This window comes from Podarcis vaucheri (genome assembly GCF_965113315.1).
Source record: "Podarcis vaucheri genome assembly, chromosome: 2".
In the NCBI taxonomy this organism is placed as follows: Eukaryota; Metazoa; Chordata; class Lepidosauria; order Squamata; family Lacertidae; genus Podarcis; species Podarcis vaucheri.
The window spans coordinates 32,209,711-32,234,987 of NC_138760.1; the positions used below are offsets into that span (position 1 = coordinate 32,209,711).

Below are 25,277 nucleotides of genomic sequence, written 5' to 3' on the forward strand. Positions count from 1 at the left end.
TCAGCCCACTTTTCTGAATTATAAGATGCTCCAGGAGTGCTGGATTTGGATATGTTAAGTTGCCTCTGAAAGAAGGTCATTTAGGGCTTCTTGACATTTTGTAATATTTGAGTTCATTTGCAAATACATACAAGCTGAGAATACAGTAGTACCTTGGTTTTCGAACAGAATGTGTCCCGGAAGTCCATTCGACTTCCGAAATGTTCGGAAACCAAGGCTTGGCTTCTGATTACACGGGCATGCCGGAAACAATAGCAGAAACTGCATCCAAAAAAAGTTCAAAAACTAGAACACTCACTTCCGGGTTTCGATCATTCGGGAGCCTAAACGTACAAGTACCAAAACATTTGACAACAAATGTACGACTGCAGGTGAAAGCACAGCTCATTCACTTCAATGGACAGCTGAAGTCTACAACTCCCACACCAAACTCTTAAGAGGCTTACAAAGCCCAAATTCCAATCTCTGTGCTTCTCTCAATCCTTGTGTAGACGTGCAGTGCAGTCTGTTCCTTTCCTTAACAGAGTTTTCTGCACCTAGTACGGTACATGTGGCAGGAACTCTGGCATATTAAGATGGCAAGAAATTGGGGTTAGACTGGCACAGTGCTTTGCTCAGCTGCTTTGTAAAGATTTTTTTTAAAAAACCTGCTGTTTTTAAAGTGGGTCTGGGGAAGATCTGGGTCCTATCCAAGTGACCTGTAGCTCATGTCACCTAGGCTACCCCAGAAAAATGCCCCTGATTGCAGCTGTATGCTTCTGTCTTATCCCTCTGAGTTTTGGCTCCAATAATATAATTTTAATGCTACCCGAATGAAAAGTCCTATTCAGAATGTTGCTGGGGCATTAAGAAAACAGAAGGTGTGTTTTTTTAAAAGAAAGAAAGAAAGAAAGGAAGGAAGGAAGGAAGGAAGGAAGGAAGGAAGGAAGGAAGGAAGGAAGGAAGGAAGGAAGAACAAGTATAGCTTGGGGAATTTATAAATTGGTTGGTTTTTCACCTTTCCTACATTTGTGAGAAACAAGCTAAGGATGGAAGGGGGCAATAGGCAATTTGAGAGTACAGTGGTACCTCGGTTTATGAACTTAATCTGTTCCAGAAGTCCGTTCTAAAACCAAAACCGTTCTTAAACCAAGGCACGCTTTCCCTAATGAGGCTTCCCATCGCCGGTGCCCTTCCACCGTTCAGATTCTGTTCTTAGACCGAGGTAAAGTTCGCTAACCGGAACACTATTTCCGGTTTTGCGGAGTTTGTAAACCAAATTGTTCTTAAACTGGACTGTTCTTAAACCGAGGTACCACTGTAGTGGGTTTGTAGGTTAGATGGAATCAAGTAGGACAGGCAATGAAGAAGGAAGAACATGAGACTTGTCTTGAAAGGATAGCAAAACTGGGAAGGAGGAAATGGAAATCCAAAATTTGCTGAGCTGAATATTACAGGTTGTATATAAGAGGGGGTATTTAGTCCAACAGGTTCAGGATAGGATAATGGCTGGCAAATGTCTACACCCAGAATATTGAGTCTGGGATAATGGAGCTGTTTACAGCCAAACTATTATTTCTGCCTGCCTGTGGGGAATCCATGTTTGTTTTAAAATAACAAAGAGTCCCATGACCCACCAAACTATAAACTAAAAACTAGAGGCTAGTAAGCTTTGAAGATGTCGCAGGACCCATCCTCGCCTTTGCTGCTGCAGACAAACACCGCTACCCCTGTGGGAATCAAGCGTACATAGTTATCTGTCTGTTTCACTGCATGTATACATGGCAGAAAGTCCACAGTAGCTGTGACAAAAGCAGGCCTGGTGATAATATACAGTAGAACAGCATGCAGCCGCTGTAGATTTCCTCCACGGAAGGGGCATGCATCTAAGAAATCACTACATGTGAGCGTGTTATAAATGGATACGAGTCTCGTGTGGCCAGGGATAGGATGCTGATGATCATAAATGGCCAAAGGGCTTAATAATAATAATAATAATAATAATAATAATAATAATAATAATAATAAATTTTATTTATACTCCGCCCTCCCCAGGGCGGCTAACAACCAATAATAAAAACAAGTTGATTGAAATATAACTTAAAAAACAAGATTAAAATACAGCATTAAAATATTAAAACATTAAAACGCAGCCTTGCAACTCCTCTAATCCTTGTGCCTCGCTGTTTCCTTTGCTTTGACCTACAGCTGCTTCTCCTGCCTCCCCCCCCCCCCATTTTGGCAACAGTAGGCATTGAAATGGTTCAAATGAAGAAGGTTCCTTTGGAGAAAGGGAACTGGCTGCCCACTTGTGAGGAGATGCAAGTTTCTGTTGATCCCTAGCGTGGTTATTCCTGCTCTCCCAGTGATACGGAATGGAGGGCTCCCTCCCCCCCCCTTCTCCTATAAAAGGGGTTGCCTTGGAGACAGCCTCCCTCAGAGGATGCCTTATCGGGCCATGCCAGCCCATTGTTTATGGGAGTGACTTGTCGTCATGGCAACAATACTCTGGAGTCAAAAAGTGGGGGTTAAGCAGGGAGGAGGAACAGCGCCAGAACTGTTTCCAGGGACTAATGCAGGGGTTACTAGAGACCCCTTTGAGAAATATAAGCCCCACTCCTGCCTCAAGCCTGTGACTGGCAATAGCTTTGTCATAAGCCCCTCGCTGTGGCCAGGGCTTACTTAGTACGTTTTAAATTTTAGTCAAAGCTGGGAGCGGCTGCCGAGACCATATAACACCGGTCTTGAAAGACCTACACTGGCTCCCAGTACATTTCTGAGCACAGTTCAAAGTGTTGGTGCTTACCTTTAAAGCCCTAAACGGCCTCTGCCCAGTATACCTGAAGGAGCGTCTCCACCCCATCGTTCTGCCCGGACACTGAGGTCCAGCGCAGAGGGCCTTCTGGCAGTTCCCTCACTGCGAGAAGCCAAGTTACAGGGTACCAGGCAGAGGGCCTTATCGGTAGTGGCACCCGCCCTGTGGAACGCCCTCCCACCAGATGTCAAAGAGAAAAATAACTACCAAACTTTTAGAAGACATCTGAAGGCAGCCCTGTTTAAAGGTAAAGGCAAAGGTACCCCTGCCCGAACGGGCCAGTCTTGACAGACTCTGGGGTTTGTGCGCCCATCTCACTCAAGAGGCCGGGGGCCAGCGCTGTCCGGAGACACTTCCGGGTCACGTGGCCAGCGTGACAACGCTGCTCTGGCGAGCCAGCGCAGCACACGGAACGCCGTTTACCTTCCCGCTGGTAAGCGGTACCTATTTATCTACTTGCACCCGGGGGTGCTTTCGAACTGCTAGGTTGGCAGGCGCTGGGACCGAGCAGCGGGAGCGCACCCCGCCGCGGGGATTCGAACCGCCGACCTTTCGATCGGCAAGCCCTAGGCGCTGAGGCTTTTACCCACAGCGTCACTGTTTAGGGAAGCTTTTAATGTTTAATAGGTTATTGTATTTTAGTGTTCTGTTGGAAACTGCCCAGAGTGGCTGGGTATAAATAAATTATTATTATTATTATTATTATTATTATTATTATTATTATTATTAGTTTATGATTGCCCAACTTTCCTCTAAGGAGCTCAAGGGGGCATACATTGCTCCCCCACCTCTACATGTCACACAACAACCTTGTGAGGTAGGTTTAGCTGAGAGAGGGTAACTGGCCCAAGGTCACCACATAGGCTTCGCGGCTGGGTCAGGATTTGCACCCTGGTCTCCTAGGCCCAGCTCTCTAACCACTCCACGGAGCTTGCAAGAGCTTGCAAGAGAAAAAGGAAGAGAGCTTTCATTCTTTCAACCTGCCCAATCCCTGGCGGTCCAGGTCTCAGAATGTATGTTATTTCTCATATCTGTCTATCCCTGTTTACCGAAAAGCATTTAATTTTCAAAAAAAAAAAAAAACCAGAAACAAAACCTGTTCCACTTCTGTCCCAGAAGAAAGTTTTTGCCAGGAAGGTGTCTAGTCTAGGTCAAGAATCTACACCCCCACACACACACACCAACACCTGATACCCTCCATTTTCAAGACAATGCCATGACTGTGGTGCTGGTGCTTCCGGGATTCCATTTCTAAATTTTAATTTATTTAATCATTTTTTCGATACAAGCAACAACCGCAAAAGACACATACAACAAAAACCATAATAACAATAATAACACAATTTGACAATTCAGATTTGAATACACTGATATACCTATGACTACACCTTTTTAAACAATATTTTCCCACCTCTCTCTCCTCCCCCTACTTCCCACCACTATCCACCTTATCGCTTAAATATTCGTCCTGGATCCCATTTCTCTCTTCCGTCACCCAAGAGGATCCTTTTTGTTTCCAGAAGCTACTTCTCCTCCCGAGGTTTTCCATCCAGAAAGGGTGGCAGAGTATGTTATTCCTTTGTGTTTGCTTATTAATTTAAATACACACACATTTTGATTTGCCTGTCGACCAGCAGTGAGATAAAACCTGTAGGTGGAAAAACAAAAACAAAAAACCGAGTAAACAACCCACCCACCCGCAAGCTGAGCTGCTTTCTAAAAGCGTCACATGTGGAAAGCAAGTCTCGCATCTCCACCCACACACCAAGACTGTCTGTTTTCATCAGAGAAATGTTGGAAGGGGATGCCCTGCCTCAAAGGAGAGATTCCTTTAGATTATTCCGTATCTCGGCTATGTACAGTCTTGAGAAAATGCTTCCTTCGACTGAAGGTCCTGCGTTCCCCATCCCCGCAGCAAAATTTGCAGAAGTCATTTGTAGTGTTCTGTAATTTCTGATGTGTCTGTCCAGAAGCGGCCAGGAGAGATTTGACAGCAGCACAAACAAACCATTTCCTAGCTTTCCCCCTCAAAACTCCTGATAGCTGAGCAGAATTCAATTGGGAGGAACAGTTTGTTCTGATTGATGCCCAAAGGTTTACTTTCAGAGATGTAAAAGAGTCAGAATTACACACTGTAAGAGGAGTCCATACCCTGCAGTTACTGATCTGTGTTAGTCCTTGTCTTTCTTCTTCCTTGTAACCTTATGGCTGCAATTATTTTCTGATACATCCCCTATTTGGGTATTTCAGCTCGATTTAATTTCTCTTGTTCTGGCCTTCTGTGTGAGACAATGCTGCCAGCGTTGCAGCCTATAGAGGACAAAACCTATGAACACGATTGTTGTTGTTTGTATTTAAAAAGATCTCGTATTTTAGCAAGACTTGCTGTTCTGAGAGTGCCTCCCCAAAAGAAAGGTGACAAGGTTAAAGAAATGGGTCATGCAGAGATGCAGCCTCCTCTAAGGCTGAATAATACATAAAATCACAAAACTGTAGAGTTGGAAGGGACCCTGAGGATCATTTAGTCCGGCCCCCCTGCATTGCAGGAATATGCAGCTGTCCGATACGGGGATTGAACCTGCCACCTTGGTGTTATCAGCACCAGGGCTGTCTTAAGCATATGAGATGCTGGGGTGCAAACATCTGCCCGACGCCCCTCCCCCCGGTTGCCCAGTCCCAGGCGTGCAGGAGGGCAGAGCCAACCAGCCACCTCAGCGTCTTGCTGGCTCGGTCGCCCCCAAATTCGCGGCGTAGAGCCACCCGCAGCAGAAGAGCCCGCCACAGCACTCTGACCAATGGGTGGGCTCTTCCCCGGACTCAACTGTCGGGCTCCGGACTCTCGGCCTGGCGCCCCTGAGAGCCTGGCGCCCGGGTGCCCCACACCCCTAGCGCCTATTGGTAAGGCGGCCCTGATCAGCACCACGCTCTAACCAACTGAGGCTGACATGTTATGTCCTTGCATTGGGAGTGGTTGGGTGATCCAACAGCACCAAAAGCAAAGATGTAGCAGAATTAGCTACCCCTGGAGAAAGCTGATTGGGAGGAAACTTAGTCGGAGCAAATAATCATGCAGAGGTGCACAGTTTCCTCTCAGTCAGCTTTTCCTGTCTCTCATTACTGTGCTTTTAACAACTCTCATTATACAGTATAGGCAGAAGTCAACTGGCGAGGTTACTTCCTAGCATGGATATGCGTTAGTGGGAGTAAAGATTTTCCTGTTGAATTGTTACCAGTTCTTAAAGATAGGGGATCTAACCTCTGTTGCAGTAGTGGTGGAGGAGTTTTGTGTGTTGGTTTTAAAGGGGAGGAAGAGGAGACCATCCTGTTTGTCAGTGTCCCTCTCCCTAGTAGGTCACCTTCCCTCTCTCTTCTTCAGATCCTCTGCACAAACCTCAGGACAGAATCGCACAGAGGCCCATTTGTCCAAGCAAAGTTATGAGGCCGGCCAATTGAATTTTTGGCGTTGCTCACCAAGTGCCCATGAATGGCCCCTGAAACAATGCCCTGCTTCTTCGGGCACAATGGGCAAGAGAGCTGCCAACAGCACAGGCTGTTCTTGTTGTTGAGAGTTACCTGTGGCTCCACCTGAAAGAGAGAAACCATTCAAATCCCAGTCCTGAGAGGAAGGAGGGAGAGGGAGACAACACATCCCTAACCTCAGTGACATTTATTTAAAATTGTGATATGTCCCAGGGTGCGTCACAACAACATTAAAAACAGTTTTAAAGAAATTTCAAACACAAGAATAGGGTGGCTCCTAAACGCAGGGCTTTTTTATCAGCCAAACTGAGTTCTGGCACCTCTCAGGTTGGCGCCATTGCCATTGTAAGAGAACAAGGAAGGCATTCGTGGTGAGTTCTGGCACCTCTTTTTCTGGAAAAATAGCACTGCTTTAAAGTACCTGTTATGTATTCAGTGGTCTGTGTTTGTCTGAGCTTGAGTCTGTACTAAGGATTCTGAGCCCCTGTGTTCTGATTCGACACATGATTTCTGGTCACAGAACATTTCAAGATTTGGGCCTCTGCCTTTTGCCCTAAAACTCTGAGTCATGATTTGCAGCTTATAAGTTTACACAACCAATCACGTTGGGAGTAGGAGTGGCCCAGGCCTCCAGAAATGTATATAAGCGGAGCTATTTGTGCCCCATTTCTTCCTGATTAATGTAAGAGAATGGTAAAAGGTAAAGGTAAAGGACCCCTGGCCCGTTAAGTCCAGTCAAAGGTGACTATGGGGTTGCGGTGCTCATCTCGCTTTCAGGCCAAGGGAGCCAGCATTTGCCCACAGACATGACAGGGTCATGTGGCCAGCATGACTAAACTGCTTCTGGTGCAACAGTACTCTGTGATGGAAACCAGAGCACACAGAAACGCCGTTTACCTTCCTGCCGGTGCGGTACCTATTTATCTACTTGCACTGGCATGCTTTCGAACAGCAAGGTTGGCAGGAGCTGGGACAGAGCGACGGGAGCTCACTTGGTTGCAGGGATTTGAACTACTGACCTTCTGATGGGCAAGACCAAGAGGCTCAGTGGTTTAGACCACAGTGGTAATGTCAGAGAATGGTAATGCAGTGGCATTGAAGGACAGGGAAATCCTTTTACATGGCTCTTGCTGTAAATGCTCGCAATGGGAGCTACTGATTGACATAAACTCAGTGATAAGAAGAAGAGTTTGGATTTTATATCCCGCTTTATCACTACCTGAAGGAGTCTCAAAGCGGCTAACATTCTCCTTTCCCTTCCTCTCCCACAACAAACACTCTGTGAGGTGAGTGGGGCTGAGAGACTTCAGAGAAGTGTGACTGGCCCAAGGTCACCCAGCAGCTGCATGTGGAGGAGCGGGGAAGCGAACCCTGTTCACCAGATTACAAGTCCACTGCTCTTAACCACTACACCACACTGGCATAATATTGGTAGAAGATTCTGACATACTGGGGAATCCCCAAGATATGTTCCTTAAGTTATTTATTTACCACACTCAATTTCCCATTCTTCCTCCAATGAGCTTAAGGCACTGCTTAGGCGTTTCTTTCCATCTTCATTTCATCCTCACAACAACCATGGGGTTGGTAATTAAGGCTGACTCTGGCTCAAAGTAACACTGGCTGAGTGGGGATCTGTTGGTTAAAGTGTGGTGCTGATCATGCCAAGGTTGCAGGTTCGATCCCCATAAGGGATAGCTGCATATTCCTGCAATGAAGGGGGTTGGACTAGATGATCCTCGTGGGTCCCTTCCAACTCTACGATTCTGCGATATGGCAATACCACGCTGGTTAATTTATCCCAAGCCGCCCTTTTCTTTTTATCTGCTGCCTGCCTACTATGGCGATTGCCTTACACACAGGCCCCTTTTAAGGCCTCTTGGAGATGGTGAAACCCAACCTAACGTTGCCGTCTAGGGCAATCTGATCTCTGCACACGCAAGGATGACAAGCTGCTCTCACAGGGGGACAGATGCTGACATCTACTGTGCCATCGGTAGCTACTTTTGTAGCAGGTATCCAGTTCTGTCTCTGAACGGTTGAACTGGGAAAAGGAGAGGCTTCCCACCATCGGTGAAAGCTCTTAAGTGCCAGAGGTCTCAGGCAGAGGGGCTGGCATTTGGCATTACATAACCATCCCCAAGCCGAGAGACAAATCTTGTGAGGTGAACCCTTAGCAGTCGTTCCCAGAAGGCCAAGCTGCAGCACTGAGGTAAAATCTCTCTGGGGTTCAAGTTCATTTAGCCAGGTTAGCTCCAAAGAGAATAAGGCTGTGTACACAGTATGCATTTAAAGCACATTCAAAGCACATTCGTTCCCCTCAAAGAATTATGGGCACTGTAGTTTGTCCCTCACAGTTACAGTTCTGATTAACGCTCAGCATAAACTACAGTGCCCAGAATTCTTTGCGAGGGATGGGTGTCCTTTAATGGTATAGTGTGTACTTAGCCGTAGCCTCATTTCCACCCAAAGAAAGCAAATCCTTAAATACAAATCCAATAGTTTCATTCCCCTTTCCAGGATCTGGCAAAAAAAAAAAATAATTCCCCAAATACACTGCAACCCATAGCAGATACATACTTTACAACATTTCTCCAAGGAAAATACAGGTGTCCTATAATGACAACAATAATAATGTTATTAGTTATATCCCACCCATCTGTCTGGGTTGCCCCAGCCCCCCTAAAAAAACAACAAAACATTAAAAGACTTCCCTACACAGGGCTGCCTTCAGATGTCTTCTAAAGGTTGTGTAGTTGCCTAACTCCATACCCTCCAACATTTCTCCCATGAAAATAGGGACGTCCTAAGGAAAAGTGGGGCATTCCGGGATCAAATCAGAATTTGGGATGGCTTCTGTAAATCTGGAAAATAGGGGCACTTGGAGGGTCTGCAATTGTAGGTGCTATTAAGGAACCAAGACTGAATCCCCTCCCAACCCTGCTGACTCCATAGCACAACAGTTCAGCCATGCATACATACACACCCACACCCTTTCCCACCCACCCCCATATCCCTTAGTGGCTACCGATCAGCTTGGGATTAAGCCTAGCAAACAGACACTTGATCTAAGTCCAGCAATGGCATCCGCACGGCTAGTATGGACCTGTCCCCTTTGTCATATCAGATTAGGGTTAGAAGGGATCAGAGACAAGCACAAAGGAAGATTAATGATCCACAGGCAGGTGGGTGGAACTCCTGCATGCAGGATAATAGCCAGTGTGGAAGCTCTAATACAGTGACGTCCAAACGTTTTCCCAAAGAGGGCCAGATTTGATGAAGTGAAGGGCTGTGAGGGCCAAACGACCAAAGGGCCAACCAAGGTTGTTGACCTTTTTTTAGAATTGAAGTTGTTTTTTAGGATTTTACCCTAGAAAATAGACTGCCACAGGGACCAGATTTGGCCAAATTAGGCCCCCGTAACAGACTTTGGACATGCCTGCTCTAATAGCTATTGTATTTCTCTCTCTCTTTCTCTCTCTCTCTGCTACTTCCATTCTGCTTTATTTCACTGTCTAACAGTCTTCTCTTCCATCCTTCCAGTTTTCCTGATGCCCTTTAGGTCAGATCTACCTGCTTTGTGGGAGGGACCACAGCTCAATGGGGAAGAGAGCAACCTTTGCATGCAGAAAGTCTGAGTGTTCCATCACTGGTGCACCCAGTTAAAAGGGTCTGGTAGCAGTTGACTAAGACCCTTTGAGGATATCTGCTCCTCCACTGGGTGACAGGCTTGTGAACACACCATTGGGCTAGTGTGATGATATATAAGTTAGCACTGAGGCAGCCCAGAAGGCTCCCCCACTTCAGATCCTAACCCTCCTCCTAGCAGATTTTTATTCTGCTGGGTATTTCTCAGCTTATTACCACTGTGCAGTCTAATTAGTTAGAAGCCAGTTCACAGTTGCAGTCTTAGTGCTCAGGGGATCCTGGTGTGCTATGCAGCTTATTAAAAGCTTCTGTACCTTGAGGGACGTGATTTCGGAGACGGGGAGGGAGAAACAGGCAGAGAAGCTTTAGTTGGTGCAGCTACCTTAGGCAGAACTTCAATATTTCATTGGCTATGGGCTGTAGGTGGTTCCTAAGTTTGGAAACCACTGCTCTAAGGGATGGCAGCATGATGGCACTTTATTGCTTCCTTCTAGCAGGGGGGAAAATCTTGTTATAGTGGTACCTTGGTTCTCAAACTTAATCTGTTCCGGAAGTCCGTCCAATACCAAAGCGTTCCAAAACCAAGGCACGCTTTCCCATAGAGAGTAATGCAAAATGGATTAATCCGTTCCATACTTTTAAAAACAACCCCTAAAATAGCAATTTAACATGAATTTTACTAACGAGACCATTGATCCATAAAATGAAAGCAATAAACAATGTACTGCAGTCACGCAATCAATCAGTAACTGAACTGGGTTCCACACAGTCACAAAAACAAACAAAAAAGAGCCACAAAAATGCTAAATAAATAGCAAGAACAGTCAGATCTCAGGATAACACTCAAAACGGAAGTGTGGCACTCAAATCGGAAGCGTAACGCTCAAAACAGAGCACGTTTGGCTTCTGAAAAAAGTTTGCAAATCGGAACACTTGCTTCCGGGTTTGCAGTGTTTGGGTTCCAAGTTGTTTGAGTACCAAGACGTTTGAGAACCAAGGTACCACTGTACTCTGGAAAGATTTGGGATTTGGAAACAGTGGCTAGCCATGGCAGCAGGGTGACTCTCCTCTGGGCCAAATAAGAACTAGTGCACACATTTTCTCTTCCACTTTCCAGCTGCTTCTTTGCGGTTTGCTTCCAGTTCTCCAGTGTAATGTGTATCAAAAAGATCCCGTCACTTTTTTCTTTTTCTTTTGCAGATGGTCGTTCTGATGGACCCAATGGAGGATCCTGATGATGTGCTCCGCGCCAACCGCTCACGAGAGAAGTCCTATATGTTTGATGTAGCCTTTGATTTTGCTGCTACCCAGGTAAATAAGTCGGACGAACATGCATACCTAGTTACCCAGGGACCTGAGCCCAAAGTACATGTGATGTGGCAATAGGCACATGCATTGGTTTCCTGGCTGATCCAAGAGATGCTGGGGTGGAAGAGCTAAATATTTCCCTGGGGTGTGGTTTTTTCTGTTCTGAATCACCCTCCCCTTTTTCACCCAATGGAAGAAATGTAAAGTACCCTTATCTTTTCCCTGGCACAACTAAAAAACCAGCTGCGAAGCTTAGAGTGGCGAAATTCCCAGAGGAAAAAGGGTTAATCTGTTCCTCCCTGTTCCTCAGTTCCCAATCACAACCTCCCCAGAGCTGCTTTTGATTAGGAAAGATAACTGGGGGAGTGTTACACGCATCTGCGGATCTGCCGTAAAACGTATGGTCCCAGATCTAAGGCACCTCTGACATCCCAGCTTTGCCTTCCAACCCTGTCTCAGGTGTGGTGGCAGGTGGCATGCCTGGGCCAAACCACAAGCTCCCCTTTCAGCAGGCTCCATTTCAAGCTAATTTGCAAGTTGCCGTGAAACTGGAGCTCCTTGAGTGAGATCTGCCATTCATCTTGCCAGTTCTTGCTCCTGAAGTGAGAGGTGGTAAGGGGCTGAGATGGAGAAGGAGCAGTGAGTAAGGAGAGAACATTGTGGAACGGAAGTGACTGAGAGCACACGACTACAAGGCCACCTCCACGCCATCAATTAGAGCACTCTTATTCCACCTTAAGAGTCAATGTTTATTCCACTTTAAGAGTCAATGCTTCCCCCAAAGAATCCTGGGAACTTTAGTCTTAAGTGTTCCCTTAAACAGAGCCTGGTAAAGCCAGCCCATGCTATTGTGCAGTCGCACTGTGTGATCTGAGGGCTGCATCCAGCCTCCTCGCTGAGCTTGGAAGTACCCCTGGGCATTCCTTTCCAGTTACCACAAATACTCCTTCAGGACATACCCCCCAAAATGGATGCACCAAGAGATCACTTGTGTTGTCTCCAATTGGGCTGGCTCTGGATCCCAGTTTGTCTTATTATTAAGAATAATAATTTTATTATTTATACACCGCCCATCTGGCTGGGTTGCTGCCACTCTGGGCAGCTTCCAATGCATATGAAAACATAACCAAACATCAGACATTAAAAACTGCCTTCAGATGCCTTCTAAAAGTTGTGTCGTTCTTTATCTCCTTGACATCTGGTGGGAAGGCGTTCCAGAGGGAGGGTGCCACTGCTAAGAAGGCCCTCTGCCTGGCTCCTTGTAACTTCTCTTACCACAATGAGGGAACCACCAGAGGGCCCTTGGAGCTGGACCTCAGTGTCCAGGCTGAGCGATGGGGGTGGAGACGCTCCTTCAGACATACAGGACTGAGGCCGTTTACTCAGTAAATTTAAACAGCATCATAAGCTTTATTTTAAAAAGACGATGATAAAGGCTAAACCACATAAAACGAACTCAGATTCATGGCTAAATAGCTGTCTTAAGGAATGCAGTTTCTTCTTGCCTTTGGAGGGCTCTGTTATACTATGCTGGAAGCAGTAAAGAGTAGGTAGTGTTAGAGAAAAGTCAAAGTCATTGCAACCTGCTGCCTCATATTGAGCTATTTGTTTCCACTGCCTTCCTGGAAACAGGATTTTTTTTTTGCTACCCTCTTCTGTTCCCCTCCTCTTTCAGGATATGGTCTACCGTGCCACCACCAAAGGCCTCATTGAAGGTGTCATCTCTGGCTACAACGCTACTGTTTTTGCCTATGGCCCCACTGGTAAGAAAACAGGCTCATATGGGAACGTGAGATACTGTCTCTTCTCACTGTAGGAACCAAGGTCTATAGGCTTCTCTAGGCATGGACTGTTTTAGTTCCGAAAGCAATGGGACAAGCCTCAGAACTGCTCCCTCTCTCATGGGGCCCCAGGCTCTATTCTCCATGTGTGAGGAAGGGTCAAAAGAAGCCATTTCTGGACCCAGGGCTGAATTCGAAGTAATGGCTGTAAGAGGAGTGACTCCGGATCTAGACAGGGAAGAGGAAGTCGGAGAGAGGGAGCCTGAGAGCAGATTTGTGTGAGCACCCTAAAAACCAAATAAAAGACATGACCTCTGATCTCAAGCCTGCAAGCACCCTATGTTAACGAAACAAGGGCCTTGTCCACTTCTGTGTGGTGGTTTTTCAAGCGCACCACATTACCATTAGAAAACAAACCATCCTTTGGCTAACAGCAGAGCAAATCCAAAGCACAAAAGTAGTGCAAACGCCCTTGCACATCCTTGAACAAAGTCATGTTTGTACTATCTTCTCAATTCCAGCACACCATATTCGTTCCAGATAAGACTTGTCCCTGTTCCATAAAAGACATGTTAGCCTCCATCGTCTTGTCCCTGTGCTTTCTGAACACAGAAGGTGAGGAGCTGGACATCCAGAAATCCATTTATTATGCAGGTTGATACAGTTCATTTTGACCAGTGGTTTTTAATATATTGAAAATGACCTTTGTTAGGAAGGAAAGAGCTTAAGGAGCAAAGTGCTCCTTTCAAGAAGAAACCTAATAAGATGGATATCCAACTTTAGGTGGCCCTAAACTGGAAACATGTTACCAATTCATCCTTTCCCTACTTTCCTCTCACCTCCAGGCTGTGGAAAGACCTATACCATGCTTGGCACAGACAGTGAACCTGGCATTTATGTGCGAACGCTCAACGACCTCTTCCGTGCTATCGAGGAGACCAGTGATGACATGGACTACAAGGTGTCTATGTCCTATTTGGAGGTGGGTCACCTTGGAAGCAGGGTGGGGGTGCGAAAGATGGCCTATCTCTGGAGTTGTCAGCATGGCGCCCATGGGCACAAGGGCACCATTGAAGTCTTCTCCTGGTCCCCACAAATCTCTCCCCTACGCCAGCTGTCACCCTATGTAAAAATTTTGTTGATCTTGGGTCAGTATTTTTATGGTGCCGGCAAGGACCACATCTATTTATTTATTTTCACTGCATAGTCTACCAGTGTAATTTATATTTTGATGGGGACTGGGTGAGCGAAATAATGCAAATGAAGGAAGATCAGTTTTAATCATACAGGATCCAGCTTTTACCTAGACTGCATGGGAAATCAAAGAATATGTGTGTGCACAGATATTTTCTGTTTTTCTGTCTGCCCAGGGCAAGGAGGGAAGAGACTTAGGGAAAGGGGGGGTGAGTAACACCAGAGTGAGGGTGCCCATGGCGCTCTGTCCAAATTCCAAAGGTGCCCACAGAAAGCTTGATGAGCTAGCCATCGTGGTGGCCCAGACCTGGAGGGGAATCGCTGCCTGATAAGGCTGTTTCATTTCCCATTTCCTGTGCGCTGAGTCACACAGCTGTTTTTGAGGTGCATCCTGAGTTAAAGCTACTTCCCACATAGTTGTTCCTTGCTTACAGGGGAATGTGCAAGTAACAAGCTGGAGATTTTGCTGAAGCACATCCTTGCAAAATGTACACAAGCAGCAGAGCTACACTGAAGCTGGGTGGCAAAGGCATACAGTGGTACCTTGGGTTACAGACACTTCAGGTTATAGACTCCACTAACTGCCTAGGGCTTGCCGTTCAGAAGGTCAGCGGTTCGAATCCCCGCGACGGGGTGAGCTCCTGTTGTTCGGTCCCTGCTCCTGCCCACCTAGCAGTTTGAAAGCATGTCAAAGTGCAAGTAGATAAATAGGTACCACTCGAGCGGAAGGTAAACGGCGTTTCCGTGTGCTGCTCTAGTTCGCCAGAAGTGGCTTAGTCATGCTGGCCACATGACCCGGAAGCTGTATGCCGGCTCTCTCGGCCAATAAAGCGAGATGAGCGCCACAACCCCAGAGTCGGTCACGACTGGACCTAATGGTCAGGGGTCCCTTTACCTTTTTTAACCCAGAAATAGTACCTCGGGTTAAGAACTTTACCTCAGAATGAGAACAGAAATCATACTCCAGCGGCGGAAGGCCCCATTAGCTAAAGTAATACCTCAGGTTAAGAACGGTTTCAGGTTAAGAACGGACCTCCAGAACGAATTAAGTTCTTAACTAGAGGTACCACTGTACTTACTTTCACGTTGTCATGATGATGCGCATGCCTTCCGCCTTAAACACGTGTGTAGGAAAGATTGCCTTCACAACCGAAGCACACACCCCCGCCTTGAAATCTTGATGTTGTCTCAAGTGTTCCTACCCCTTCCTGTACCCCATAACTTGACTCTTCTCTAGCAGCTCCCCCCCCCCCCACACACATCCTTCTGCCTTTATGGCTGGTGTGCACAAGGTCCTGGGTGCAGATAATCGCCTTGGCAACACACCAAGACTCAGGCTAGTATAATATTGACACTCATTAGCAGCGTGGAACAACCAGCCAGCAATAAAGCGAAGGAAGGAAGCAACGGGAAAAGCACCACTGGGACATGAGCAGTGCAGTTCCTTTGTGCTTCTTTCCAACTTTAAGAGAAAACTGGGGTTTGGCAGTTGTGGGGGAGAAGGGAAGAGAAGGCGAAGGAAATTAGCCATCATCTGTCCATCCTTGCTTCTGGCATCCCCTCTATGCAAGAACCCAGCTCTCAGTAGCCTCTGTTCCTCAAATCAATTCTCTCTCTCTCTCTCTCTTTTTAAAAAAAGAAAAGAATATTTTATCTTTTCACATATAGAAAGTTACATTTGTTACTCAACAGTTATATTCAAAATTCAACCCATATGGTCTGTGCATATGGAAATAACTTTTTATATACACTAGAAGTGGTTTTCAGTCTTCTTTAAAAGATTCTAAATTTGTGTCTTTTATCAGTGCCATCAATTTTGCCATCTCTGCGTATTCCAATATTTTTTTATCAGCCGTTCTTCCTTTGGGGGTGTTCTCTCTCCTCCTTCCATTTCTGAGCATAAGAGAATCCTTGTCACTGTAGTCACATACCTAAATACCATTGAGGCTTTCTTTGGGATTTCGCTGTCTAGTGTCCCCAGGCAGGAAGGATTCTGGCCTCTTGGGAAAAGCAGGGTTGCCATACACCCGGAATTTCCTGGACATATCCAGAATATTGCAGTTGGAAGCAGTGTCTGGGTAGAAATCAGCAAAATGTCCAGGAAATTCACATTTCAGTAGTTTCATTTTTGCTGATTTTCCATAAAACAACATAAAAACAACAATTTTCCATGAAAACAACAAAACTCAACAACTTTGGCAAAATTATTATTATTACTACTACTACTACTACTACTACTACTACTACTACAGTGGTACCCCAGGTTAAGTACTTAATTCATTCCAGAGGTCTGTTCTTAACCTGAAACTGTTCTTAACCTGAAGCACCACTTTAGCTAATGGGGCCTCCTGCTGCCACTCGCCGCCGCTGCACGATTTCTGTTCTCATCCTGAAGCAAAGTTCTTAACCCGAGGTACTATTTCTGGGTTAGCGGAGTCTGTAACCTGAAGTTTATGTAACCTGAAGCGTATGTAACCCGAGGTACCAATGTATTATTATTATTACTATTCTTCAACAACTTTTGAAATATGGCAACTCTAGGGAAAAGTCACTTGAATTTTTTTCTTAATTTCATTATACAGTGGAACCTTGGTTGTCAAACGACATCCATTCCGGAAGACCATTCGACTTCCGAAACGTTTGACAACCAAGGTGCAATTGCCGGTCGCCAAATTCCTTTTTAAAAATGGAGAAGCTCACCTCAGAAGCCATTCAACTTCCGAGGCGCGTTCGAAAACTGAAGCATTCACTTCCAGATTGTCAGTGTTTGGGTTTCGAATTGTTTGGCTTCCAAAGCATTCGACAACTGAGGTTTCATTGTATACCATGTCTTGAAAAGCTCACTCTCTCTCTCTTTTTAATAACATTTTTTTATTTTTCAAAAATAAAGGAAAAAAAGGGGGTGGATCATAACCAAATTTTTAAACCACAATTTTTTTTGAGTCAACTTCCCTCCACTCCCCCTCTTGGTTCCTTTATAATATACTTGTTCATGCACGTCCATAAAACCTTATATACGTAACAATCCAATTTTAAAACCTTTTTCATCTTATTACAACTGATTTTTAAAAGTTATACTGATGTAAAAATCTATACACAAAGCTTAAAAAAAATGCATTAAACAGTTACCCTTTTTTGTAATAATTTGTCCTGCATAATTCAGTAATTTCTTTTGCCAGTCTTCTTCTTTATCTTCTTTGGCTAAGGCTTCTTCCTTCCTCAGGGGCTTTGAAAGGCTCACTCTCAATGCTTATTCAGAATATTGAACCCATGGAAACCATAGGGTCTTGTTTTGTTATCAGACATTAAGTGGGGCACCTGTACGTGTCTGTTGTCCACTGCCTTTAGCCCAAACCTCTCCCAAGTTGATCCAAACTGACTTTGATACATGGCAGAAGTATCTGTGCTACTGCCTTGCTACAGGCTATAGGCAGAACAATCATGTGAATAAGGTCTTAGACTGCATCCTTAACTTTCTAGAGCAAATTGGATGCCAGCAGGAGAGACAGCTCTAATGCAGTCCTTATTGACACTTCTGGTATTGAATTTATTGATTGCCTGACGCATTAATGGCCAATGCCAGGAATCCTGACATTTACTGTAGGTTTGACGGGAGGTATCCGCAAGGAGTCATGGCCAGCAGTGGTTTTCAGGGTTGTTTCCTTGCTTGCTTTTAAGCTAACACAGCAATTCAGGTGGAGTGTCATTTTGAATGGAGCCTTCTATAGCCCAACAAGCAATTGCAGCTATGATTCCAGGGTCCCTGTTGGGGAGAGAATGTGGGGGGCAGAGTTTGAAGCAGTCCTCAAATGTGGTTCTGAGATCCAGCTTCTCAGTGACCTTGTGTCCGATTCTAATAGCCAGTCCTGCAGCCATAGGCAGACCCTTGTGGGAAACAAGAGTGACATCTTACCTACTTGTGAGGTGCATGCAAGGGGAAGAAGGTTCTAATAAACATTTCTTTTGCCAACATATATAGTTCATTTGTTCCTCTCTTGCACCAAAAAGAGAAAATACTGCCAGATGCTCTGGGCAGAACAAGGAAGTAATAAATCAGCAAACTTGCATCGTAGTCTAGGCCACGGCATAGGTAGATATCAACACTGCAAATCATCCCATCTGTTTCTGATGCTCTTGCTTATGAAGCCAAATTGGGAGCACTCACAAACAAGAGCGAGGTATCATCGGGCATGGGGAATTCCTGTGGATTGCAAAAGTACAGAAAATATTTGGGGGGGGGACTTTAAGGGGAAGGGCTGTTGACATTTCTAATCCACCTTAAGGAACAGGCATGGGATTGTTACGTGTCACATGTCTGTTTACATTCCAGCACAGTATGCTGGGAACTTCTGTTTGTGTATAGCTTTTGCTTTTAGCTGTTCTCTCTGAGACGACATGAGAGAGAGACGACATGTTTCTTTGTCCTGATTTATGATTAATAAATCTGTAGTTGTAGTATGCTTCCACAAGCCTCACGCCTATTCTGTGTGCGCGGTTCGATCTGCTGATAGTGTGCCCTGGCTGAGTAAGCCCAGGTTGCTGATTTATGTCAGAGCAGAGGTGATGGTCTTTGCACTGGGCCACTGGAAGGAGACGGCCCAGCCGGGGCTAGCCTGCTGGCCTCCCAGCCTTCTGCATGCCAACAAGGTTGGCAGAAGCAGGGACCGAGCAACGGGAGCTCACCCCGTTGTGGGGATTCGAACCGGCAACCTTCTGATCGGCAAGTCCTAGGCTCTGTAGTTTAACCCACAGCGCCACCGGTGTCCCATATTGGTGCCTTCTAGAACCTGCTAAAAGATAGCTAAGCTGCTTGCAATGGTACTTCAGCCCCTCTTACTTCCCCCCTCTAGATCTACAATGAGATGATCCGGGACCTGCTGAACCCCTCCCTGGGCTACCTGGATTTGCGTGAAGATTCCAAAGGGATAATCCAAGTGGCTGGCATTACGGAAGTGTCCACCATCAACGCTAAGGAGGTGAATGGGAATAAACCAATTATACAACGGGGGAGGAGCAGGAAGCCATAAATTTCGCTGCTGCCAAATGCAGTTTTACAGGATAGTGATCCCGGTTATGAATTTTATGTTCTGAAAGAGCCTGCCATAATTGTGTACCTATCACTATGGCAATCTGGAGATAATTCTAACTGAAGATCCCGATACTGAATAGCCCTACAGTACTGAATGACATTGCCAACAATGGATAGCCTTGGACAAGACCATTGGTACATCTATCTCAGCTTCTTCATTCCTTCGGTGACCAGGATTGCATGTTTTGCCCTTGTTGTTAGGGACGCTGTCAGTGCAGCATCCCCACATAGCATCGTGGTTAATGGCCCACAAATAATCCGACCCTCTCCCCCCCTTTTTTAAATTATTCTGTATTTGTGTTTTTGTTGCTAGAGAGTAAAACCATATTAGTCAACCCAATTGTTTGTTCTGCTGCTTATGAAGAGGTGAGACAAGCATTAAGGCTGAGTTTGAAAAGGTTATTCTTATTTGCATTTGGATTTAGTTTTTTGAGGCAGGAGGGGAGAAACGTTAGCAGTGATGGAACAAGAAATTCAATATTCTTTCCTGGATATTGATTAAGAGGAGAAAGAGATCAGCCCATTACTTCCTGGCAACAGCAGATGCTGTGGTTTTGAGGAATGGACCGGCATGTTTACCTGAAAGTCTTGCTGTGTTCAGTTGAGCCTACTTCCAGATAAGTGAGCATAGGACTGCAGCCTTAGAAGACTTGGGCTACGTACACATGACAGAATTAAAACAGATTTCCCCAAAAAATCCTGGGAATTGTAGTTTACTCTTTACAGACCTATAACACCATTAAAAAACTACAGTTCTGAGAATCCTTTGATGGGTGCTTTAAAAGTGTGGTATTGCTGCTTTTCCCCCCACCTGAGGAAGATGACTGTTTGGGTTTTGGCCAACCAGAAACAGATCCATTTCTCAGAGTTGTTGGGGTGTCCCCTTCCCCCTTCTGTTTCCCAGGATGTTCCTCCTTTTCTTTGGTCCTCGGCCCCCCCAAATCCCCATAACAATTCTCATGTCTTTCCCTGATGACTCCATTTTGTGCTCTCACCACCTGTGGGGCATCTTTTCATCATCCAACAGGTAGTGGCTTTGCTCTTACAAAACCTTTAATATTTTCAGTTTCTGCACTTTTCTGAGTTGAGGGAAGAGGAGAGAAGAGGAGTATAGACTCCTTTTCCTATAGACTCCTATTCCTGAAGTGTCTGTTCATGTAAATATTGCTATGAAATATTACTGCCTCTGGTCCACTCAGGAGAGAGCAGAAAGCAGAAAGAAAGGAGAAACTCTGGGATATTGTCTTATGACTTCAATGAAAATAATTTCCCACAATGAGAGAAGTTGCGGATCTTGTAAGTCTGATATGGGAACAATATGGAGGAGGTAGGATGGACATTTCTAAAGAATGCCTACAGACACGTCCAGCTGAATATTGGCCTTTGTTTGTGTGAACAGTGACCAAGAGGTCTGCAGGCCAGAATAAACTTGTTCTTTTATCTGCGGTTCCTTAATCCTCTCTATTTCCAGTGTCACAGAACGGCCAGAGTTTAAGTAAGCCTCCTGTCAACAATATCCATGGCTCAATTTAACATTGAGGTGGCAAAACTTTGGAACGTCAGGTGTTCCTAGACTACAGCTCCCATCATCCCTGACCATTGGCCATGCTGGCTGGGGATGATGGGAGTCAGAGTCCAACATCTATTGGGCCACAGGTTCCCTGCCCATTTTAAGAAGGATGCCTTTGTGCCTTCCGCTGTTTCCCTTCCCTGCAGATCATGCAGCTGTTGATGAAAGGCAATAAGCAGCGTACCCAGGAGCCCACGGCGGCCAACCGGACTTCCTCGCGCTCCCATGCTGTGCTACAGGTCACCGTGCGCCAGAAGAGCCGCGTCAAGAATATTATGCAGGAGGTGCGCGTGGGGCGGCTCTTCATGATCGACTTAGCTGGCTCGGAGCGGGCCTCTCAGGTACGGGCAGAAAGGGGCAGGCTTCTCATCAGGAGGAGTTAGTCTAGGGCAGGGGTCAGGTCAGCAACCTTTTTCAGCTGTGGGCCAGTCCACCGTCCCTCAGACCATGTGGTGGGCCGGATAAATAAAAGCACACATTCTGCTTCCTGGACCTTCCGCAGGTCGGATTGAGAAGGCAATTGGGCTGCATCTGGCCCCCGGGCCTTAGGTTGCCTACCCCTGGTCTAGGGCAAACTTGGGTCTCCAGCTGTTTTGGGACTACAATTCCCATCATCCCTAGCTAGCAAGGTCAAGGATGATGGGACTTGTAGTCCGAAAACAGCTGGAGATCCAAGTTTGGGAAACACTGGCCTACGGGGTTGTTCTGGAGGCTATGTATTTCCTGAGCATTGTCATTGAAGCCCTCTGGTGCTCAGCCTGAACATGTGAGGCCCAAAGTGTGTAGAGGAATGGGCACATCGGCCCCACCCCCAAATCTTTGTGTGTGTGTGCCAGGTTTGCCTGCTCCACTCCCAAGTGTCACATGTTTAGTGCGAAGAGCTGAAGGGGCTTTTTCTGTTTGCCTGAATGAACTTAACGGGCCACCTCTCAATCGGGAACCATCATAAGGCAGGCGCTGAAGGGGGAACACTTAAAAAGTCCGCTTAAGACCCACGTAGCTACGGGACCGCCTCTCCTGGTATGCCCAGTGGAGGACCTTAAGGTCCACAAATAACAATACTCTGGAGGTCCCGAGCCTCAAGGAGGTTAGATTGGTTTCAACCAGAGCCAGGGCCTTTTCAGCACTGGCCCTGATGTGGTGGAACGCTCTGTCACAAGAAACTAGAGCCCTGCGGGACTTGACATCTTTCCGCAGGGCCTGCAAGACAGAGCTGTTCCACCTGGCCTTTGGTTTGGACTCGGTCTGACTCTTATGTTTCCCTCCCCTTATGGTCTTGATTTATCGGCTACTTTGAAATGAGGCTGCATTTTAAATTGCATTTTAACCTGTATTTAAAATTGGTGTTTTTCCCGCCCCCTCTCTTTCCCCCCTATTACGTTTTTACTGTGAGTTTATTGGTGTTAGCCGCCCTGAGCCGCTCTGACTGGGGACGGCGGGGTATAAATAAAAATTATTATTCTTATTATTGCTATTGCTAAATATGTGAAGGCCGGTGTGAGGAGGGGTACAGCCAGCAATGGGCCTGGGGCCACTGAGTTCATTCTGGTCCCTCTACACACTATGGGTGTCCTGTCTGAAGGGGGGCTTGAAAGGGGTTAAAATGAGGAGAGGAGTGGCATTCTTTCCTTCCTGAGACTGCTGCTTTGGAAGAAGCTTGAAAGCTGGAGTCGAGGGCACAAGAGAGCCCAGCGAAGACGAGGGCAAGAGATTCCAACCCACTCTCAAAATTGCAGCCGAAGAAAAGGTCTCAGCATGCCCCTTGCTTGGTTTTTCTCGGAACAACGATTCCATTCTTGTGTCCCTCCTACTCTCCTTCTCCCACAGACGCAGAACCGCGGGAAGCGAATGAAGGAAGGGGCTCACATCAACCGCTCCCTGCTGGCCCTTGGCAACTGCATCAATGCGCTCAGTGACAGGGCAGGGGTCAAATATGTCAATTACCGGGATAGCAAGCTCACCCGCCTCTTAAAGGTAGGTCTGCCTGCAGTGTGGGGCTGGCAAGGAAGGTGCCTAATCATACAAGGTGGGCATAGCCTGAATTAAATGATATCTTCTCTCTCACACGTTCACAAGGCAAGGTTGGCTTGCGGGGAAGGATTTAATGCCAGTGTGCATCGAATTGTAGTCCTTCTGCTTAACAACAACAACAAAATGGCGGCAGTCTGGTTCTCGCTACCCACCGCCACACACCACAGAGCTTTCTTTTGTCTCCTGTGGGGTGGGGAAGAAAAAAGCGTATTTGGTGGCTGTGGTCAAGGAAACAAAGGGACAGCGGTGTTGTTCTTAAGGTGACAGAGGTGGGAGGAAGTGGAGAAATTCAAGGTGGGTTTGGTATTGTTGATAGCCTCATATTCGCCACAACATTTAGTTCCTTCCCTAGTCCTCTCATATTAGGAACCAAACGTCCCTCAAAGTAGGCTGGGTGGGATGACAGGACCACAGTGCCCAATCTTGCCCTTGAGTGGAGGCCGTGACATGTGATCAACACCCGAGGGTGCCATGGCAAGTAGGGTCAGGTTGGAGTTGCAAGGCTTTATATCACTCCAAGCAAACAACTTGCACTTACAAGATTTGGAACTCAAATGAAACCTTTCATTCCTCTTAGGCCAGACTTCCATGTATCAGGCTCTGTACCCTTCCTGAAGAGTTAAGAGACAAAGGCATAGTCCCATGTTTCCCAAACTTGGGTCTCCGGCTGCCTTGGGACTACAACTCCCATCATCCCTCGCTAGCAAGACCATTGGTCAGGGATGATGGGAATTGTAGTTGAAAAAAACAGATGGAGACCCAAGCTTGGGAAACACTGGGTTAGTCCTTTGTCCAGGACATCCTGTAGCCTCTCAGTCAGTTACCATCTTGAGTATTCCTTATATTAGTAAGCAGACATTGGGGAGATGAGGCCCCTGATGTCAATGGAGCCAGGGGAAAGGGAATATGGCTCTGGGGGCACTGTTCTGTGGTGCATGCATCTCACTCTAGGGTGGCTTTGGCTTAGAAGGTTCTTGGCTGTCCAGCTCAGGTTTAGTGTGGGGCTCAGTTTTTGGCTCTGCCATTTGCTCCTCTGCTCTTCCTGATCTGGCTGGTTTGTCCTCTTCTGTGTCAAGAGTCCTGGTTCCTATGTTAAGACCTACAACTTTGCTCCCTAATCCTAGGATTCACTAGGCGGGAACAGCCGAACGGTAATGATTGCTCACATCAGCCCTGCCAGCAGTTCCTTTGAGGAGTCACGCAGCACCCTGACCTATGCAGAGCGTGCCAAGAGCATCCGCACCACGGTAGGATCCCCCAGACCCCACACCCTTTCTCTAAAAGTTCTTCCACTTCCTAGATTTCTAACTTCTCTCTTATGTGGCCACAGTGGCATAGCGTGGGTTTCCAGAGCCCGGGGCTGTGCAGAGCGTGAATGGGAAATGACATCTGTGTCACCCAGGGGACCGCAGCCACAGAGATAAGAAGAGTTGTTCCCATGTCTGGAGCGCTCACTTCTTGGTTTGCCTGGAGAATCCATTTTCAGTGGAGCCCAGTGATGGAAGTGTGCACCTGTATTGAGGCAGCACCAGCTGTTGCAATTTTGCACCCCTAACAATTTTGCGCCTGGGGCAAAATGCTCCGCCACTGGGTGGACATTCTAGTTGTTCCGCCAGAGCCAAACCAATCCTTTAGTCCTCCAGTCCTGAGCATCCTAAATGCTGGAACCATTCTCAGATTGACACACAATTGTAGGGAACAAGACTTGCTCCAGGAAATGACAGTTTTATATCATACAGGACATCTCTTTTCAGAGCATGGCAGCTATATGATTCACAAGTTGGTAGACTAGATGGACCACTGGTTTCATCTGATGGTGTTGTACTTATGTCCTAGAAAAATGGGGGGGAAGTAGAAAAACACCAGTCTCCTGCATTTCCAGTCTAGCAACCTTCTAACTGTTCTCCCCTCACAAAATATTAACCAGACTTTCATCAAGGTTCCCTACATACCGGTATGTTTTCACACCACCACTGATGTCTCCAGTCTTCCCATTAAGTATCCTACCACATAACATTTATATAATATATAATAGTACGTTTCCGAGCACAATTCAAAGTGTTGGTGCTGACCTTTAAAGCCCTAAACGGCCTCGGTCCTGTATACCTGAAGGAGCATCTCCACCCCCATCGTTCTACCCGGACACTGAGGTCCAGCGCCGAGGGCCTTCTGGCAGTTCCCTCACTGCGAGAAGCCAAGTTACAGGGAACCAGGCAGAGGGCCTACTTGGTAGTGGCGCCCGCCCTGTGGAACGCCCTCCCACCAGATGTCAAAGAGAACAACAACTACCAGACTTTTAGAAGACATCTGAAGGCAGCCCTGTTTAGGGAAGCTTTTAATGTTTGATGTATCATATTATTTTAATATTCTTTTGGAAGCCGC

General features: G+C 46.4%; 1 protein-coding gene across 1 annotated transcript in view; it reads left to right on the forward strand.

Moving 5' to 3' along the window:
• Positions 1–25,277, forward strand: part of LOC309526426 (dynein axonemal intermediate chain 2-like) — a 78,606-nt gene that overhangs the window by 40,446 nt on the left and 12,883 nt on the right. The window contains exons 14-20 of the mRNA XM_082212501.1: positions 11,123–11,233; positions 12,906–12,993; positions 13,857–13,993; positions 19,056–19,181; positions 21,011–21,205; positions 22,692–22,838; positions 24,020–24,142. Coding sequence (XP_082068627.1) covers positions 11,123–11,233; positions 12,906–12,993; positions 13,857–13,993; positions 19,056–19,181; positions 21,011–21,205; positions 22,692–22,838; positions 24,020–24,142 — 927 coding nt within the window. The remainder of the gene's footprint in view (positions 1–11,122; positions 11,234–12,905; positions 12,994–13,856; positions 13,994–19,055; positions 19,182–21,010; positions 21,206–22,691; positions 22,839–24,019; positions 24,143–25,277) is intronic.